This window comes from Salvelinus alpinus, chromosome 22, assembly GCF_045679555.1.
Source record: "Salvelinus alpinus chromosome 22, SLU_Salpinus.1, whole genome shotgun sequence".
Lineage (NCBI taxonomy): Eukaryota > Metazoa > Chordata > Actinopteri > Salmoniformes > Salmonidae > Salvelinus > Salvelinus alpinus.
Window position 1 is genome coordinate 9161493 of NC_092107.1, and position 21491 is coordinate 9182983.

At 41.4% G+C, this 21491-nt stretch overlaps 1 protein-coding gene across 1 annotated transcript; it reads left to right on the forward strand.

The window, feature by feature from the left end:
* The first annotated feature begins 277 nt into the window (after positions 1 to 277).
* Positions 278 to 20655, forward strand: LOC139548938 (A disintegrin and metalloproteinase with thrombospondin motifs 15). Its single transcript, XM_071358912.1, has 8 exons — positions 278 to 1573; positions 3250 to 3382; positions 10012 to 10179; positions 10650 to 10933; positions 11172 to 11349; positions 11830 to 12005; positions 17444 to 17619; positions 17740 to 20655. Exons 1-8 carry the CDS (start codon positions 596 to 598, stop codon positions 18515 to 18517), a joined length of 2871 nt encoding a protein of 956 aa, XP_071215013.1. The 5' UTR covers positions 278 to 595; the 3' UTR covers positions 18518 to 20655.
* The last annotated feature ends 836 nt before the right edge of the window (positions 20656 to 21491 follow it).

Here is a 21491-nt window from a genome sequence, read left to right on the forward strand (position 1 = left end):
TAAGCCTAGTTACCTTGTACGATATTTAGTTTGTATAAGATTATAGCTTAATCAATCGATTAGTTATGCCGGATTAAGTCATATTAGTTTCCCCTGAATCTATAACTCACACTGTACAATTGGCACTGTACCAAAAGTGTTACTTTAGTAGGCTACTTTGTGGTTGGCGATGAGTGTTCAACCCATTGCGTCAGAGACGCACTTTTGGTTCCGATAGTGGGAGGAGACAGTTCAGCTTGTGCCACATGTGATCATAATATTTAGAGCGCTACAAGTGGCTGCGGATCAAAGCACAAACCAAGGGGTTAGACCATGTCCAATGAGCTTTTCCAAGGACCTCCCCACATTTCCATTGACAGTTCCCGATGTTTATAAACATGACTCTAGACTGAGAGTCTAACTCACCAAGTCCAAAGAGCAGCCTGGCCTCAATAGTCTGGTTCAATATGGGAATCGATCACATCTTTTGGTCTTTCATCCTTTGAGGACGCTCAACTGCGGCTCTGTGACACAGCGCACTGGATCACATGCAGACTTGGTACCACCAAGGACAGTGGCGGATTTATCGATAAGTAATAGTTTTTGCATTGCAAAGATGACTACGTTTATTGTCTCTCTGTTTATTTTTATGGATGTCCTATTATATGCAAAATTGAACTATTGCATCGAAATAGATTTGTGCGTACCTGTTCGATTAGACCATAAACATTTAGAAAGACATACCATTCGACAGACGGAGGAGAGAAAGAATGACCAACTAGTTGTTTTTAAAATAACGGCTTTCAGTCAAGAATTTTATCTCAACCTTTTACCGGATTCTACATTTATTGCGCCCAACATCCCTCCTCACAGCGGCTCCTTAGCATCAACTTCCTCTGCAACCACAGACCTGAGCCACTGCTTCTACTCTGGCGATGTCAATGCAGACCAGGAATCGTATGCTGCGCTGAGCCTCTGCAAAGGCTTACAAGGCGCCTTTTCTTACCAGGGCATGGAATATTTCATCAATCAGCTTTCGAACGAGCGGGCAGGAAGTGTACATACAGTGAATACTGAGAGAAGAACCCACGTCATACGCCGCCGGGGACGCGACAGGGACTCCAGCGGCAATTCCACCACGAACAGGTGTGGAGTAGGACCTGGTTTGACCCAAAGCATTTCAGGGTCTTTTGAGAAATATAAACACATGAAAGGACTGGAAATGGACAGCCTGACTGAAACCGTATTGAAGAGCTTGGGTAGATCAAAAAGGTTTGCCTCCATCCCTAGGTTTGTGGAGGTTCTTGTCGTGGCTGATGAGTCTATGGCCAAATTTCACGGGGATGACTTGAAACATTACCTGTTGACCCTGATGTCTGTGGCTTCAAGGCTGTACAAGCACCCCAGCATCATGAACTCCATAAACATAGTGGTGGTGGGCTTCATGGTGATCAACGAAGCAGAGAAAGGACCCAAGGTTTCCACCAATGCTGCCCTCACTCTGCGCAGTTTCTGTTCTTGGCAGAAACATTTAAACAAATACAATGACAAGCACCCTGAATATTGGGACACTGCAATCCTATTCACCAAACAGGTAAGGAGTGGTAACATGCAGCCTGGTATCAACTCTTTTTGATGTTTGCTTGCAGATTAGCTTCCATGCAATCATCAATTATTTCCATTTGGAATAATTATCTCATTATGTAACCCAACACATTATCTGCAAATACAATACTAAGTGTTCTTTTCTAGACACATCCCTGTGTGTTACATGCAGCCGGATAATTCAGAGACAAGGTGGGTTTGGGTGTCAATTCCTCTTCAATTAAGGAAATCAACTAAAATTCCACTTCCAATTCAAATTTTTACTCAATGCAAAAATGAAAACATTGCTTGCAACTGCACAGCGGACAAGCATCACATCTGTCTTGACATCTTAAAAGTCCCCCTCCTTTTTCCTATCATGAATCACGTTGCAGAAGATTTAGCATAAAGGTCCACACTATTAGGATCACTGAGCCAAAAAACATGGAACAAGATTGAACAATATGAACAAAGATTGTTTCACATCTTTCAGGACAGTGGGTATAGCCGGTCACCGACCATAGAGATAGATAGAGGACTCATCTTTATATCTGTGCCATTATAGCATCTGTGAAAGCAGCACCATTGAGGCTACAACGCATAGGAATCCCCACTCACTACTTCGACTACTTTAAATTGGCGGAAGCATGGTGGAAGCCCTCAATGGCGATGCCCATGCTAAAACTACCTTTTGGTCACTAGAGGCCTCTATCATTCTCTATGATCCCAACCTGAGTTGAGAAATTGCACAGGTAGAACAGGCCAGGCAGGGTTTTCACTAGCTCTGGTCCAGGGCTTCAGTGCAGCTTGCTAACAGAAGGCTCAGTATTAGCACTAACGCCCTGGACCAGAGCTAGGATTTTACACACTCATATGGTGGAATGGGAAGTATCCATTTCTCTGTGATGATCCACTCACTTCCAGCTGTGAGCCTTTAGTCCTGCCTCTCAGCCTGGACTCAGCCAGTCTGTCTGTTTTCCATTAAGCCTAGCTTGGCTGGAAGCAATCTGATGCATTGGTTCTCTTTGAGTGCATAGCAACATGCATAACATTTCATTCTGAGACTGATTCTGTCCAACTGTGATCAAAGTGGTGTAAAATGATCCCACTTAAATGGCGAAGATGCCTTGACCTATAAGTTACCCTGTGGGGATAAAGAGGGTTTATTGACTTTATTGTGGAGGGGGTTATTGAATTGAATATTGTAGGCTAGAGGCATGGTGTTAATGTGCTTGTATGAACAATGCAGTTGTATCGGATAAGACTTCTCAGACTCAAATCAAATAAACTAGTATTTGAAAGTGTTGTACAATGGTCAAGTACAATACCTTTTTATCAGTTCCATTGTCAGACAGACCCCTTGGCACGTGGCAGTGGAATTGTTCTTCTCTGACAGCTGTAACATTCCCTAAGCATCTTGCGGATTAAAGGGTTAGCTCACTGGGCCAGATTGTTTGCACATCAGAGAGAGAGACAGGGAGAGAGAGAGATAAAGAAATGGGCTCAACCAGAACAATGGACCAGATTGTGAGTGTTTTCTGCTTTAATATCTACCAAAAGATGGTGGATATGCAATGAAATAACAACACACTTATACGCGTAAGACAAATTACATTACACACCTACACATCTCCCCATCTCATCACATTGTCCAGATGATCACATTTCATTTGTCTTCTGCAACAGGACTTGTGTGGAGCCACAACCTGTGACACCTTAGGCATGGCAGATGTGGGCACTATGTGTGATCCCAAGAGAAGCTGCTCTGTCATCGAGGATGACGGTCTCCCTTCGGCCTTCACCACTGCTCATGAACTGGGTGAGTGAAGATCACTCTTACTTGTGTATTATCGGTATCATTCAGATCAGATCTACCAGTACACTCTAAGAAAAAAGGGTTCCAAAAGGGTTCTCTGGCTGTCCCCATAGGAGAGCCCTTTTGGTTCCAGGTAGAACTCTTTTGGGTTCCAGGTAGAACCCTTTTGGGTTCCATGTAGAACCCTCTATGGAAAGGGTTCTACATGGATCCCAAAAGTGTTCTACCTAGAACCAAAAGGGTTTTACCTTGAACAAAAAATGGTTCTTCTAAGGGTTCTCCTATACATAGAATGTTTATGAAAAACATTCTGATTTGGTGTATAGGAGAACCCTTAGAATAACCATTTTTAATTAAATCTGTGTAGTGGAAAAGGGTTACAGAAGGATTTTTATGCCTTGAGACCACTGAGTCATGGATTGTGTATGGGTGCCATTCAGAAGGTGAATGGGCAAGACAAATTATTTAAGTGACATTGAATGGGGTATAGTAGTATATGCCAGTTGCACCGGTTTGAGTCAAGAACTGCAACGATGCTGGGTTTCTCATGCTTAACAGTTTCCCGTGTGTATCAAGAATGGTCCACCAGCCAAAGAACATCCAGCCAATTTGACACAATTGTGGGAAGTATTGGAGTCAACATGGGCCAGCATCCCTGTGGAATGTTTTCAACACCTTGTAAAGTACGTGCCTCGATGAATTGTGGCTGTTCTGAGGGCAAAGGGGGGTGCAACTCAATATTAGGAAGGTGTGTATATACATCAAAACTATTAAATAACACACATGGAATCATGTAGTAACCAAAAAAAGTGAAAAAAACAATCTAAATATATTTTGTATTTGAGACTCTTCAGTAGCTATCCTTTGCCTTGATGACAACGTTGCAAACTCTTGGCATTCTCTCAACCAGCTTCATGAGGTAGTCACCTGGAATGCATTTCAATTAGCAGGTATGCCTTGTTTAAAGTTAATTTGTGGAATTTCTTTCCTTAATGCGTTTGAGCCAATCAGTTGTGTTGTGACAAGGTAGGGGTGGTATACAGAAGATAGCCCAATTTGGTAAAAGACCAAGTCCATATTATGGCAAGAACAGCTCAAATAAGCAAAGATAAATGACAGTCCACCATTACTTTAAGACATGAAGGTCAGTCAATGTGAAAAATTTCAAGAACTTTAGAAAGTTTCTTCAAGTGCAGTCGCAAAAACCATTAAGCGTTGTGATGAAACTGTCTCTCATGAGGACCGCCACAGGAAAGGAAGACCCAGGGTTACCTCTGCTGCAGAGGATAAGTTCATTAGAGTTACCAGCCTCAGAAATTGCAGCCCAAATAAATGCTTGACAGATTTCAAGTAACAGACACATCTCAACATCAACTGTTCAGAAGAGACTGCGTGAATCAGGCCTTCATGGTCGAATTGCTGCAAAGAAACAATTACTAAAGGACACCAATAATAAGAAGAGACTTGCTTGGGCCAAGAAACACGAGCAATGGAGATTAGACTGTTGGAAATCTGTCCTTTGGTCTGATGAGTCCAAATTGAGAATTTTGCAGTGTCTTTGTGAGATGCAGAGTACGTGAAAGGATGATCTCTGCATGTCTGGTTCTGCATGGAGGAGGTGTGATGGTGTGGGAGTGCTTTGCTGGTGACACTGTTTGTGATTTATTTAGAACTCAAGGCACACTTAACCAGCATGGCTACCACAGCATTCTGCAGCGATACGCCATCCCATCTGGTTTGTGTTTAGTGGGACTACCATTTGTTTTTCAACAGGACAATGACCCAACACACCTACAGCTTGTGTAAGGGCTATTTGCCCAAAAAGGAGAGTGATGGAGGGCTGCATCAGATGACCTGGCCTCCACAATCACCCGACCTCAACCCAATTGAGATGGTTTGGGATGAGATGGACCGCAGAGTGAAGGAAAAGCAGCCAACAAGTGCTCAGCATATGTGGGAACTCCTTCAAGACTGTTGGAAAAGCATTCCAGGTGAAGCTGGTTGAGAGGATGCCAAGAGTGTGCAAAGCTGTCCTCAAGGTAACGGGTGGCTACTTTGAAGAATCTCAAATATAAAATATATTTTGATTTGTTAAAAAAAAAATTGGTTACTACATGATTCCATATGTGTTATTTCATAGTTTTGATGTCTTCACTATTATTCTACAATGTAGAAAATAGTAAAAATAAAGAAAAACCATTGAATGAGTAGGTGTGTCCAAACTATTGACCGGTACTGTATATAAACAATATCTAAAGAAATCCACACACTCTCACACACATTCCTAGAGTAGATTATACAGTATAAGCAAATCCAATGTAAGACAATGGAGAATGAGGTATGTTACAGCATTCTTTCTGTCCCTCTCTCACATGTACACACATACCAGTCTCCCATCCGCACGACACAGGGATTCTTTAGCTAAATAGCCCAGTACTGTACTGCCGGCCGTTACATTGTACAGCGCCATATTTTCCGTTCCATCCTACCCAGAGGGTTTTTCATTTTTTCATGGAATAGAAACACCATAATATTAATCAAATTAATTAAGCAAGTACCAATCAAAATTTTGGACACACCTACTCATTCCAGGATTTTTATTTATTTGTACTATTTTTACATTGTAGAATAATAGTGTAGATGTCACAACTATGAAATAACACATATGGAATCAGTTAAGAACAAATTCTTATTTACAAGGACAGCCTACTCCTTCCTCCCCATCGGGGAATTGAACCCCGGACTTCCGCGTGCCCTCCCCGTCTCTGGTAATGCCAATATGGAAGACTATCGAATGCTTCCAAAGATGCCCTCTGGAGGTCAAACTAGCACTAACTTGCATTAACAGAAAAAATGTCTGACAATTAAATGACATGCCACAGAATGCTGCACGCAAGGTGTGCCATAGTATGACACAACTTTTAAAGGAGGAACCACTGTACAGTAGACACACGCTTACACACACACACACACACACACACACACACACACACACACACACACACACACACACACACACACACACACACACACACACACACACACACACACACACACACACACACACACACACACACACACACACACACACACACACACACATCATCATCACATCATCACATGGTGGGAAAGCCCAACCATTCCGAATTGATTTACAAATACAGGTCTTTGAAGCTAATTATGTTTAGTCTGATGTCCTAACTGGTTTCCTTGATTGGTCAGAACTGTAGAATTGTTATTTTTGACCTTTTGCGGTAGAATAAGTGTGGGTCATTCATATTATGAATTTAATCACTTTTTGACTGCACTCTTTTTGATTTGAATGACACCTTCCATACATGTTTGCCCATTGTATTAGTGGTCAGAAAGTGCACAAAGATAAGTCATGTTGCATACCCCACCCTACCTTGAGACATCCATGCTCACCCGTGTGTGTATGTATGTCTGTGCTTGTGCTTGTGAGAGAGGGAGAGAAAGAGGGAGAATTCTGTAGCAGGCCTCCCTCTCCATTGACTTGCACTGTATAATATACTCTAGGAGTGTGTGAGAGAGAGTGTGTGGATTTCTTTTATATTGTTTTTATTTCATGTCCAGACCAGCTATATACCAACAATTATTAAGATCAGAACATGTTTAAAATCTCAGAAAGAAGGAAAACACTGTAAAATGACTCTGCTTATACTCAAATAGGGGTGCTTATATTTGTCCTGTTTCACTGCATGTACAAGAGGGTAACTTGTACAAGTGTGTTTCTTGTACATTCCAACTCCCCCTGAGACACTCTCAGAGAGCGGGGTCATGGTCAGGGATCAGCCATTATTTACGGCGGTTAAGTGCCTTGTGCAAGGGCAGATCAACAGATTTTTCCCCTTGCCGGCTTTGGGATTCAAACTAGCAACCCTTTGGTTACTGGCCCAACACTCTAAGCGCTAGGCTACCTGCCCCCCTGTTTTCAGATAGATATATTGGTCCAGGCAATTTAATACCAACAAGTATTAAGATCTGATTATTTGACCCTGTTCCGTTTGTGAAAATAGCGACAATTTTGCCGGCCGCCTACCATACTGTCATCTACATTATACGATAGTTATTTGTAAATACAGACCAGAGCCATGCAGAGAACCAACCATACACAGAACTCTGCATTTACAAACCAGAATAAAATGTGCTTGCTATTGTGACATCGTGGGGATTTGATCTATGGGGACAGCCGAAGAACCCTTATAGGTTCTAGATAGCATGTGAAGACTAAATAATAATAATAATATATTTATTTTATATGGTGCTTTTCATTACATGTAGAATCAAAGTCACTATTAAAAACAAAAACAACAAAAACTTTTACTAAACAAATGTAGGGATCTGGCAGTACTTGGGTGATGGTCTTCCACAGTTTTAGATGACAGGAGGTTCATAAAGATGTATCTTGAAAGGAGGGAGTATAGATGGAACAGCCAGGCAGGGAGGTAGAAACATCTGACAAACAGGCCACGGAGCTCTTCATTGGGCACCTTGTCGTCTTCGATGTTCACAGCTAATTAATAATATGTCAATGCCCAAGTAGACTTGTATGTTATTATGTTATTGTCAGAGTGAACATGTAAGCATTATGCACGTCTTGCACAAAAGATGATAGGTGTTGATGATGTCATGTGGTGTTAACTAATTCAATTGTAGTCTGTTGTTGCGGATGTACTGCACAGTTCATCAATCTCCATAGAAATGAGATGTTGTAAATTGGACCAAAGAGCATACATAATCCCTCAATGTGTAAACTGCCCTAGGGGGTCCTTGACTCCCCACGTGCACGTGCATATTTTGATTACCAATTCTAATCTGTCAGACATGGGTGGGGGAAAAAAGACCAGGCCCCATTGAAAACTCTTGAACTTTTCTCACCTTCTTCCTTTGATCAAGTGAAATGGGTGTCATTCTGTCCAACAGTCTCATTACCACTGAAGCCATTTTTGTCAATGCTGGTATTATTAATGAGACAACAAGTGACAGTTGCATCAAGTGTTTTCAATCATCCATGTGGAGCTGTGAAAAGGGAGTAAAACCTGAAAACAGATGGGGAAGTACTAGCAGATGTGAGGCCCCAGTGAGAGGCACTGGTTTAAGGTGCACACTTCTATGAACTAATTATACAATTTCCTTCAAAAAAGGACTGTCATATTTGACATCCATTTGTCAAGTCGTCATTTCCATGTGGGATGAGATGACTTGACTTGTTGTTTGAAACAAAGTCCTCAGTTCCATCTTACTGTTTTCCTTCCACTGCCTGTGAATATTAAACTTCATGTGACAGCATTGTGAAAAGTGTTTGGTTTGATATTTGGAGTGGGATGGAGTTCAAGTGAATAAATTACATTTCACAACATAGTGTATAAAATACATACTAGCCCTACAACATATAGTATAATTGTATGCTATATGATTTAGAAGAGAAAAGTATGGCAATCCAACTTCTGTCCTGCCGTGAACAGATGCATTGAAGAAGACTAGTAAATCTCCTTGACTCTCATTGTCCTCGTCCCAATGAATCTGTGATTATGTTCCACTGTCAGTGGTCTTCACTACAAACATAAGCAGCTGGTACCAGGCCAGGCTAGCGCCGTGAGCTACTGCAGGCTGAGCAAAAGAAATGGACATTGCAAACTTAATAAAAGGGGGAAATATCTGCAACCTGTAACGGGTGTCGTCCTCCTCTTCCTCGGAAGAGGAGAGGAGAGAAGGATCGGTGGACCAATATGCAGCGAGGTATGTAGACATAATGAATTTATTTAAACAAGAACAAAACGAACTATACTTGAAATGATTACAAAATAACAAACGGACAACGTAGACGAAACCTGAACATGGAACTTACATAACAACACGAAGAACACACGAGCAGGAAACAGACTACATCAAAACGAAAACAACCGAAACAATCCCGTGTGGTGCGCAGACACAAACACAGGAGACAATCACCCACAAACAAACAGTGTGAAACAGCCAACCTATATATGGTTCTCAATCAGAGGAAAACGTCAAACACCTGTCTCTGATTGAGAACCATATAAGGCTAATTACAAGTGACCTAAACATAGAAACACAAAACATAGAATGCCCACCCCAACTCACGCCCTGACCAACTAAACACATACAAAAATAACATAAAACAGGTCAGGAACGTGACACAACCAAACCACCACTCGACAATAGCAAGGTCTCAATGGCTTGTTGAGCAGAGAATGGGATTTTTCCTCTTTTTTAAATCATCCTCTAATTAGTACAGGGGTGTCAAACTCATTCCATGGAGGGCCTAGTGTCTGCAGGTTTTTGTTTTATCCTTTCAATTAAGACCTAGACAACCAGGTGAGGGGAGTTCCTTTGTAATTAGTGACCTTAATTCCTCAATTAAATACAAAGGAGGTGCGAAAACCCGCAGACACTCGGCCCTCCGTGGAATGAGTTTGACACGTGAATTAGAACATTATTGGAATTTGTTGATGATGATTGACATTGGTGAAAATGACGATGATGATGATGAAATGAACCTGGTACTCTCAAACCAATGTTCTGTATTTTCAGATTTTCTAGTCATCCTGGTCATATTTCCTCCCTGTGCTATTTGTTCTGTACTTCAGGCCATGTCTTCAACATGCCCCATGACAATGTGAACGCCTGCAAGGAGGTGTTTGGGAAGCTCAAGGACAACCACATGATGTCCCCCACGCTGATCCAGATCGACCGTGCCAACCCCTGGTCTGTGTGCAGCGCAGCCATCATTACAGACTTCCTGGACAGAGGCCACGGTCAGTCAGCCACTCAGCTCGGTCTCTGTCAATTGGAGCTGTCATACAATGTGCATGCATGTGCGTGTGAGTGTGAGTTCTGCCTGTGTAAATTATAGCTGTCATACAAATGTATATATACCCCCCCCCCCCCCCCCCTTCTCCTTTGAAAAACATCAGGCTTTGTTCTCACCCTTGCAGCAAATCTAAACAGTTCTTACTATTGGAGTTCTTGAACGGGGCAATGCAATTAGAAGCAATAGCATTGGAGTTCATGGGCCTCTCATGTCAAATACTGTCCCTGTTCAACATCTGCATTAGCTGACTGTGACATATAACGAGCTTCAACGCTTGTTTAATGTTTAAAAAAAGACACGTTTTTTTGCACAGGTATTTGCACTTATTTGGGCTGGAAAATATGACTATGTAATGGTTTACAAAAAGCTTTGCACGGCTGATATCTTGACTCTGTGGTTGTTTTTCTTCGAAAGGGGACTGTCTTCTGGATCAGCCCCAAAAGCTGCTGGCTCTGCCTGAGAGCCTCCCAGGCACCAACTACAGCCTCCACCGCCAGTGTGAGCTGGCCTTCGGTACGGGCTCCAAGCCCTGTCCCTACATGCAGCCCTGCTCCAAGCTGTGGTGCACGGGCAAGGCCAGAGGCCAGCTGGTCTGCCAGACACGTCATTTCCCCTGGGCCGATGGCACCAGCTGTGGCAACAGTAAGCTCTGCTTCCGAGGGGTGTGCACCGACAAGAACAACACCAATAAGACCAAGGTGAGCACACTCACTGTCTGTGTTCTGATCTGCTTAGTTATTACTATTGATGTAGATGTTGGTAGAGACTGATCTCACAATGAATACAATGATTTCACAATCTAACAACAATAAAACATCTATATCTTTGTAATAATATCTACTGTAAACTATATTTCTGAATGTACACTAAAATGTTACAATTGGTTCTACGTGTAATTTAGAGTACAGGTTCTAAATGTGTGTAGTTCTCCTACAGGTGGACGGTGGATGGGGGACGTGGGGTGTGTATGGGTCGTGTTCCAGAACCTGTGGGGGAGGAGTTCAGCTGGCCAAAAGAGACTGTAACAACCCAGTTCCAGAATATGGGGGGAAATACTGCCAAGGACTCCGTGTGAAGCATCGCTCCTGCAATTTGGACGCCTGCCCAGAATCAGGTAGAACTCATTGTGAAGTTTTAAGTAATCCTTAATTATACTATTTTGAAAAATAACATTTTGCTTCCTTACTTACAAGAAATAAGATTTTCTGAAATGCTAATATGTAAAAATACGTGTGAAACAATGGTTCCACTTTAAAATGACAATTTGAAATGTTAAAGAAAGCCATTAGTCCATGGTAAAGCTTATACAGAAATAATTCATAAGCAAACGTCATGTTATATGAGCAGTGGCAAAAGGTAATGTCACATTTGGCAATGCACCAGATGTAATCAACACGTTTCACTGCACCTATCCGACAATATTTTATTTATTACATTTTTTATTTTTGTTGTCAAGCGTGTATGTAGTGCTCATGAAGACTTTTTGAATGTCCTAAAGCCTTTATAAGTTGCTTCATTAAAGGATGACCCACATGTTTTTTTACAGATGTGTACTCGTATGGATCCACTTTACTAATAAGCATACAATCCATAGGCAAAAGCTTCCGCGAGGAGCAGTGCGAGGCGTTCAACGGATTCAGCCTCAACACCAACAGGCTCTCAGCGTCTGTGGTGTGGGTCCCCAAATATTCTGGAGTGTCACCCAAGGACAAGTGCAAGCTCATCTGCAGAGCCAATGGAACAGGCTACTTCTATGTCCTTGCTCCAAAGGTGAGTACCTGCAGACTGCAGTAGCAACCTGCTGAAGAAAGTTGAGAAAGGCTGTGGAGAAATACACTTCTCCAAACGGTAACACTTTACTTGACACCCAGTGTCATAATATGTCATAACAGCTGACATAACTTGTCATAACCTGTCATAATATGATCATAACACTGTCATTACACATATTTACACCTGTTGCCACATATATTGTGTTATTTTATGGCCGGTTATGACATCTACATAAGACGGTCAAAACTCACATTTATTCAAATGTTGTTGTTTTTTACCCTGCCAAGAAGTTTCCTTTCGTTTGAAAGTTTGTTTCTTAAATCCTTTGTTGGAATTCATTCTTTATAGTCATGTTTTTTCATCAGCTGGGTGTCAAGTAAAGTGTTACTCAACAAACAATGTCTGTCTCACATTTGGTGATCTAATGACAGGTGGCACTGTCAATGAAGACGCAATGTTGTAGGCTACAACCATTGTAAGCAAACTAAGGCATAAGTCATGTTGTCCCTGAAGAGTGTGAAGAAGAATGGCAGCCAGAAGCTTGATTACAGTATCTATGTCTCTGATATAGGGAAGTGTATAGTGAGAGAGTGCAGAGGTACCAGTCACGGCAAAGAGAGAGAGAGACAGAGAGAGAGAATGTGAGAGAGACAGAGAAAGAAAGAGAGAAAGATAAAGAGAGAGGACGTGAGAGAGAGAATGTGTGTGAGAGAGAGAGAATGTGTGTGTGAGAGAGAGAATGTGTGTGAGAGAGAGAGAGAGAGAGAGAGAGAGAGAGAGAGAGAGAGAGAGAGAGAGAGAGAGAGGGAGAGAGAGAGAGAGAGAATGTGAGAGCGGTACCAGTCCCGGGCAAAAGAGAGAGGGAGACTGTGTTGTTTACAGCTGTTGTATGTCGGCAAGTATTTACACAACCAACTAACCAACCAAGCAGGGTGTAAACTTGGCAGTAGAAAGCCTAAACAGTATATTGGACCTTTCAGCTTCCCTATCAAATCTAAAAATCTAAAAATCAGCTATTAAAGACTACCAGAACCCACTAGATTCTCCAATTACATTGAATTAACTACAGGACAGAATACAAACCCTCCAACCCAAAAAGGCATGTTGTGTTGATGGTATCCCAAATTAAATGATAAAATATACAGGCCACAAATTTCAATTGGCTATACTTAAACTCTTTAACATCATCCACAGCTCTGGCATCTTCCCCAATATTTGGAACCAAAGACTGATCACCCCAATACACAAAAGTGGAAACAAATTTGATGCCAATAACTACCGTGGGATATGCATCAACAGCAATCTTGGGAAAATCCTCTGCATTATCATTAACAGCATACTTGTACATTTCCTCAGTGAAAACAATGTAATGAGCAAATGTCAAATTGTCTTTTTACCAAATGACCGTACGACAGACCACGTATTCACCTTGCACACCCTAATTGACAAAGAAACCAAAAGAAATGCAAAGTCTTCTCATGCTTGGTTGATTTCAAAAAAGCTTTTGACTCAATTTGGCATGAGAGTTTGCTATACAAATTGATGGAAAGCGGTGTTGGGGGAATTATACAATGTTATAAAATCCATGTACACAAACAAAAGACACACACATTTCTTTCCACAGGGCCGTGGGGTGAGACAGGGATGCAGCTTGAGCCCCACCCTCTTCAACATATATATCAACAAATTGGCGAGGGCACTAGAACAGTCTGCAGCAACTGGCCTCACCCTGCTAGAATCTGAAGTCAAATGTCTACTGTTTGCTGATGATCTGGTGCTTCCGTCCCCAACCAAGGAGGGCCTACAGCAGCACCTAGATATTCTGCACAGATTCTGTTAGACCTGGGCCCTGACAGTAAATCTTAGTAAGACAAAAATAATAGTGTTCCAAAAAGGTCCAGTTGCCAGGACCACAAATACAAATTCCATCTAGACACTGTTGCCCTAGAGCACACAAAAAACTTTACCTACCTTGGCCTAAACATCAGCACCATAGGTAACTTCCACAAAGCTGTGAACGATCTGCTAGAAGGGCCTTCTACGCCATCAAAAGGAACATAAAATTCGACATCCCAATTAGGTTCTGGCAAAAAATACTTGAATTAGTTATAGAACCCATTGCCCTTTATGGTTGTGAGGTCTGGGGTCCGCTCACCAACCAAGAATTCACAAAATGGGACAAACACCAAATTTAGACTCTGCATGCAGAATTCTGCAAAAACATCCTCTGTGTACAACGTGAAACACCAAAGAACGCATGTAGAGCAGAATTAGGCCGATACCCACTAATTATCAACATTTAATTCTACAACCACCTAAAAGGAAGCGATTCCCAAACTTTCCATAACAAAGCCATGACCTACAGAGAGATTAACCTAGAGAAGAGTCCCTTAAGCAAGCTGGTCCTGTTCACAAACACAAACAGACCCCACAGAGCCCCAGGACAGCAACAGCAACACAATTAGACCCAACCAAATCATGAGAAAACAAAAAGATAATTACTTGAAACAATTGAAAGAATTTACCAAAAAACTGAGCAAACTGGAATGCTATTTGGCCCTAAACAGAGAGTACACAGTGGCAGAATACCGGAACACTGTGACTGACCCAAAATTAAGGAAAGCTTTGACTATGTGCACAGTAAGTGAGCATGGCCTTGCTATTGAGAGAGGCCGCCGTAGGCAGACCTGGCTCTCAAAAGAAAACAGGCTATGTGCACACTGCCCACAAAATGAGGTGGAAACTGAGTTGCACTTCCTAACCTCCTGCCAAATGTACAGTATGACCATATTAGAGACACATATTTCCCTCAGTTTACACAGACCCACAAAGAATTCCAAAACAAGTCAAATTTTGATAAAATCTCATATATATTGGGTGAAATACCAGTGTGCCATCAAGATTTACCACAGTGTGCCATCAAGCAGTAAAATTTGTGACCTGCTGCCACAAGGAAAGGACAACGAGTGAAGAACAAACACCATTGTAAATACAACCCATATTTATCTTTATTTATTTTCCCTTTTGTACTTTAACTATTTGCACATAATTTTAACACTGTACATAATATGACATTTAAAATGTGTCTATTCCTTTGAAACTTGTTTACCGTTAATTTTTGATTGATTATTTCACTTTTGTTTATTATCTATTTCACTTGCTTTGGCAATGTAAACATATGTTTCCCATGCCAATAAAGCCCTTTGAATTGAACTGAATTTAATTGAGAGAGAGAGACAGCAGGCATGGACGGTGTTGTTTACAGCTGTGCTATCTCGGCAAGTATTTACACAACCAACCAACCAACCAACCAACCAACCAACCAACCAACCAAGCACTGAAACAAGCTTTTATATCAATACATACCAGACCTCTCTTTCCCTTTGAGCACTCTGATATTTAGACCTGCTTGTTTGCTGTTCTGTCTTTAGATGCTCCAGATAGTTGTTGGATAGAAAAGTGTGGATCCATTTGGGGTCTTTTAGAATGGAATCTCTCTAACAATTACAATATCTAACAATTACTCCAATCAGAATTGGATCAGAATTGCATCACTGTCCTCTGGATGCAAAGTTGCTGTTCTCCCAATTTCTGCAGAGCGCATCGAGTAGGATTGTATTGCATTGACAGGAGCGATTTTTCAATAATTCCTGGTTGCAAGGGTTTGAGATTAAAGAACAGAGCAGAGTGCACATATTGATATTCCTTACTAATTTGTGAGTTATTTGCAGTTATAACATATTTTTGGTCAGCAAACAGAATTCGTACTGTCATGATAGTCCTGGAAAAGGCATGGTGTGCGCATCACCTGCATGTGGGGTCCCGAGTGGCGCAGTGGTCTAAGCCACTGCATCTCAGTGCTAGAGGCTGTGTCACAATCGGCCATGATTGGGAGTCCCATAGGGCGATGCACAATTGGCCCAGCGTCGTCTGGGTTAGGGTTTGGCCGGGGTAGGCTGTCATTGTAAATAAGAATTTGTTCTTAACTGACTTGCCTAGTTAAATAAAGGTTAAATCAAAAATAAGAATGTGTGCCAGTGAGAGACCCTAGCCTATAAAATAATGATAGCCTGTAGTCTAACTAAATAGCCAATACACCACATATCGTGTAGCCTGGCTAGTTATGTTGATAGTTAACTATTTAGCTATTAGCATGTATTATGTCTTTGTCTAGTCCGATGTCCCTAAAAACTTTCCACTGGCACACTGCAAATGGCCGACATTCAGTTGATGAATGGGTGCCTAAATAAACCAACGCTTCATACTCCGGTTGTAAAACCGTCTCTACAGCGCTGAGTATTGGGAGCTGAAAAAATGTATCTGACACCATTGGAAAGCTGGGGTTCCCCTCTATTCAACATAGGCCATGTCATTCTGACAACTTTAAAATATATTCTTAGAATTAACAAATATCTCCCATGCAGTCAATAGATATCCCCTGAAACCTGAATATTTTGGCTTAGGTTATAGATAAACATGTCTTAGTTAGTTACCTTGCTTTGAAGTAGCCTAATTTAGCCATTTGCCACCTGATTCATTGAATGAGGAAATTATTTTATAAAGACATAAAACGTATTTGGTTGTAAATGTAGGCATAGTGTTGCAATCATCCTCAAGGAGAGACTTAAAGGCCCAGTGCAGTCCAAATTCAGTTTTTTCTGTTTTATATCATATTGTACAACTGCTGATGAAACTAACACTGTAAAAGTGTGAAAAAAATGATCAGTATTATTTCCTGATAGTTGCTGGTTGAAAATACACTCTACACAGGACCTTCTAATCAGCAGGTTTGCTTTGGCGGGAGTATCGGCTTTCCATGGTGACATCACCATGCGATTCACTGGTTAATAGAACAATAACAAAAAGAGTTCCAAACCTCTCTGCCAATAACAGCTAGTTTTCAGTTTTCCCCTCCCCATTCAGACTACTCCCAGATAGTCCTAGCAAAATTCTTGCTTGAAATATTGTTTATTGCTAAAAAGCAGCTTTTGCCCATTTTAATGGAAATCTTTTACAGTAAGGTCCTTAATTGTTACACAGAAATGATTTGATATTGATATAAAATGGCTGCATTGGGCCTTTAAAGGGGCAATGTTGTATTTTGAGACAGTCTTGAATCTGCAAAGAAGCCAATAGGCAGAGGGTAGCCTACATTTTTTGTCTGATTGTCTGTATGCTAATAGGCATAACAATGATAATAATACATTTCATTTTGTAAAGTGGTTCCTTGCGTCATACAACACTATTTCCAGTTACCTTTTTGGCGCATTGTGTTACAGACCAAGTGACTTGAGCTTTCGGACAAGTAAAAAATCTGTCCTACTTTTCCGAAGGAAAAGTTAGTGTCAAGCTCACACTCACACACACTCACACACACACACTTTCTCTCGCTTCCTTTCCCTCTCACTAACATATTTCCCTATTCACACCTACAGGTTGTTGATGGAACACCCTGTTCTCCCGACACCTCTGCAGTGTGTGTCCAAGGGAAATGTATCAAGGCGGGCTGCGACGGCAAGCTCAGCTCCAATAAGAGGTATGACAAGTGTGGTGTGTGTGGAGGGGACAACCAAAGCTGCAAGAAAGTGTCCGGATTGTTCACCAAACCCATGTAAGTGACCAGCACACAGTATGCTGTTCTCAGTGCATGCAAGAATCTGCTACTTTTTTGTACCATACTTTATGTCACCATACTTTATGTCACCATTCTTTGTCACTGTAATTTTTTCAGGCATGGCTACAACTTTGTGGTGATGTTGCCTGTGGGAGCGTCCAACATCGACATCCGGCAGCGTGGCTACAGAGGCTTGGTTAACGACGACAACTACCTAGCGGTGAAGAACCGACACGGCAAATACCTTTTGAACGGGAACTACGTGGTGTCAGCGGTGGAGCGGGACATCATTGTGAAGGGCAGCCTGCTGCGCTACAGTGGCACCACTAGTGCTGTGGAGATCCTCCAGGCCACCAGGCCTCTCCAGGAAGCCCTGACTGTGGAGGTCCTCTCGGTGGGGAAGATGACCCCTCCCCGGATCCGCTATTCATTCTACCTGGCCCGGGAGCACCACAAGGAGGAGAACATCCTGAAGAAAATGGAGAGGAGCCACTCGCAGAACAGCGTCCTGATGGACCACAACAAGGTGAAGCTGAAGGAGTCGTCGCACAAGTTCATGCCCCCAAACATGTGGTCGACGGGGGCATGGGAAGAGTGCACCGTGACCTGTGGGAACGGGCTCCAGAGTAGACTGGTTCAGTGTACGGACCCAGAGGGCAAAACAGCCACGGACTGTGACAGCTTACAGAGGCCGGCTGCCACCAGGGTATGTGGGGACCCCTGTCCCATGTGGGACATAGGCCAGTGGTCTTTGTGCTCCAAGACATGTGGGAGGGGCTTCAAGCGGCGGCCGCTGCGTTGCACCACTCAGACTGGCATGCACCTACCCAGAGAGCACTGTTCTGGCATGAAGAAGCCACAGGAACTAGATTTCTGCACAGTGCAGCCGTGTTAGAGAAGTTCTATGTCTGCTGATTCTTTGTGTTGTTCCAGTGATGCTCTTGAAAAGAAAACCCATTCGCTGTCCTATTGGGTTCTGACAAACTCCCGTAGTGCATGGCATTGTTGTGATGACAAAATGGTATTTGAAACAGCTAAGGGACAGAAAGTGGTAGAGGTACAAACTGTGGGACCATTTCAGTTCGGTTGGAGTTACTGGCAGTGCCCGAATACTCGTACTTGTGTCCTAAGTAGTAGGGTTTTTGAGTATGCGAAAAATATAATGGTTTATTGTATGGGAAATGTCTAATATTGAGTGTTTTTAATGCCAGGACTTCTTTTGGCTTTAAATCTAATATGAATTTGCTGTACACTATTGAGGAAGATTATCGTGTTTATTAGATCCACGTGAGTTTGACAACAGCTGATAATCAGAAAAGGGGAAGGGCTGTACCAAAATGAACGAAAGGCAGGGAACAACCCGCCTAACCATTAGATGATACCCTCTCAGTATGGATGAGCCTAGTATGTTGATATATGTTGCTTACTGCAAATATTTTTAACAAACAGTGTGTTCTAAATAGTATGTAGTAAGGTTAATACATCGTTTATTATTTTAGTGGGCAGTAGGCAAGAACGATTTTGGACACAGCCACAGCCATTCTACCTCTAGTGAGACAAAGAGTAAAACACACATGAACACACAGCACTGGTCTAGGTACAGTCTATATACAGGAGGTCTATAGACTTGCTGTATTTGACACCAGAGACTCAATCAACTTCAAATCAGCAACTTGATTATGGAGCAGTATGTTTGCTATCTTGATTTATTGACATCTGAAACAGTGAACATCTTTTATCTGTGATTCACCATCCCCATTTTTCCAGTAATAATCTTAATGAAATGTGAAATGCAGTACTGTACCTGCAAAATATAAGACCTGTTTGGTCCATGCACTAGTTTCAAATGAGATTTTTGTATTTACAATGGAATTTTATTAATATTGTTAATTGTTACTCTGTTAGGTACATTGACATAAATTAAATATCATTTAAAAAATGTATAATTAAATTACAATTGTAATCTGAACAATTTGCTAAAGTCTTGTTAAAACCCTACAATATACCTTTATCAGTTTCCATGATTAAACAGTTGATAGTAATATTTCTCATATGACAATTAAATATTGTTAATGGAATATCCTATACACTTGAAAAGATTATCAGCAAATGCAATTATAAAAGCAATTATGAATCGGATTTTAATCAATCCAGTGATGCAATAAAGCAGTGCAAATTTGGACAAACAATTCAATATTTGAAGAGAAAAAAACAATATATGTAAATATAGACATAGAGAATCAAACGCACTGTATGTACTATATAACTAATGATTCGTTTAAAAAAACAATGTACTTGTATTGTGCAATGCATCATTTTCCTCTTAATGTTGTGTCTTGAACAGTGCACATTTCACAAAGCTCAGATTGTATTCATGTTTTGCCAAAGAGATGAGGATACTGAATATGAGGAAAGACTTTGTACTGCAAGAGACAAATCTCAGATTCACTACGTGAACTTGACATAGCATAGCTTTCTTACCTCTTGCAGTAGAGTGGATGCTGATATTTTCCGTGTCCCCTTTTGCATGATAGTCATTTGAGAATTTGAGTTTCAAGTAAATACAGTGTGTTCAGTTCAGCTATTTCAATGCAATGCTGGTAAATTATCATAGGAACTTTACAAGACCATGTCACATCATCAGCAATGCAATTTCTGAAACTTTGTCCTCTCTATTGACTTTTCTAATAAAGCCTGTATGACATTATTATGTAATAATAATAGTTTTATTACAATGCATAGGAATGTGACAAAAGGCCTTTGTTTTGCTCTACATTCCATTGAGACCCACTGTCAATGAAAAGGTACTTTCCTAGCATCACTCCCATGATGCCATTCTGTTGTTTATTTTGTCTTGGTTCGGAGGAACCACATCTTCCATCTAAAAGATGGTTCCTGTACTCTTTGGAATTGTAGCTATTTCATTTTCTTTTGCATTATGTACAGCAAAATACTTGTTCTTTCATCAGCTGCATTTGTATACTATGTATACATTCATCTGTGCACAAATAAATAACACGTGAATATTGTGTTCTTTGTGTTCTCGTCACGTGTGTTTAATGTCAGTGATGTGGAGGCAACTAGTCAGATGATTCCCACTCTCCCTTTCTGGGAATTACATACAGTAGGGAGCGGTAGCAACCAATGACCAATTTTCATGCAGCGCAACACAAACGTTGTCCAATGGTTGTTACAAAGTAGCAATGGCATGTTGAGGCCCGCAACTTTGAGTCAACATTGAACAATGTTGTGTGGTAGTGATGTGTTTGCTGGCTAGCTACTGTATGTAGGCCTGCAACCTTTCTTAGATTTGCCAAAAAGTTGACATGTGTGGAAGTTGTTGGATCTTTAACTGTAATAACACATACTCCTATGACCACTATCTTAAAGGGATAGTTCAGTCATATTAAAGGGATAGTTCAGTAATTTTACACATTTAGATATTTGTTTCCCTACCTTGAAAGCAGTCATATCTAAAAATGTAAAATCACTTTAACTTAACTCATTTTTAGAATGACAAAGATAAACATGACGAGGCGCAAACTGCTGTGCTTTTCAGTCTAGATCCCCAACTGATGATGCAGTCAAAGAGGCTCACGACCACAGCCTATCTCCAACACATCCACCTCATTCAGTCACTGTGGAATTTGCTGATTCAAGTGTTCTGGCTTCCCTGAAATAACAGTCACAGACCCACTACATCATGCCGCGTAATCCACGCCTATTTTTGGAGAGAGCTAGGCAGTCTCCCACATTAATTTTGTCTCACTGAGCATCGGGGCAGCTGGGTATTTTGAGAACACTTCCGACGACAGGTCCTGACCACTGTCATTACCCAAAAACACTGACCAGGTAACTTTCACAAATGT

Bases quoted from the DNA above. Each gene is read 5' to 3' on its own strand.
- LOC139548938 (XM_071358912.1), top strand. From the start codon at position 596: ATGACTACGTTTATTGTCTCTCTGTTTATTTTTATGGATGTCCTATTA. The intron at 10,180-10,649 runs GTCAGTCAGCCA...TTTCTTCGAAAG, and splicing joins CTTCCTGGACAGAGGCCACG to GGGACTGTCTTCTGGATCAG. The intron at 10,934-11,171 runs GTGAGCACACTC...GTTCTCCTACAG, and splicing joins ACAACACCAATAAGACCAAG to GTGGACGGTGGATGGGGGAC.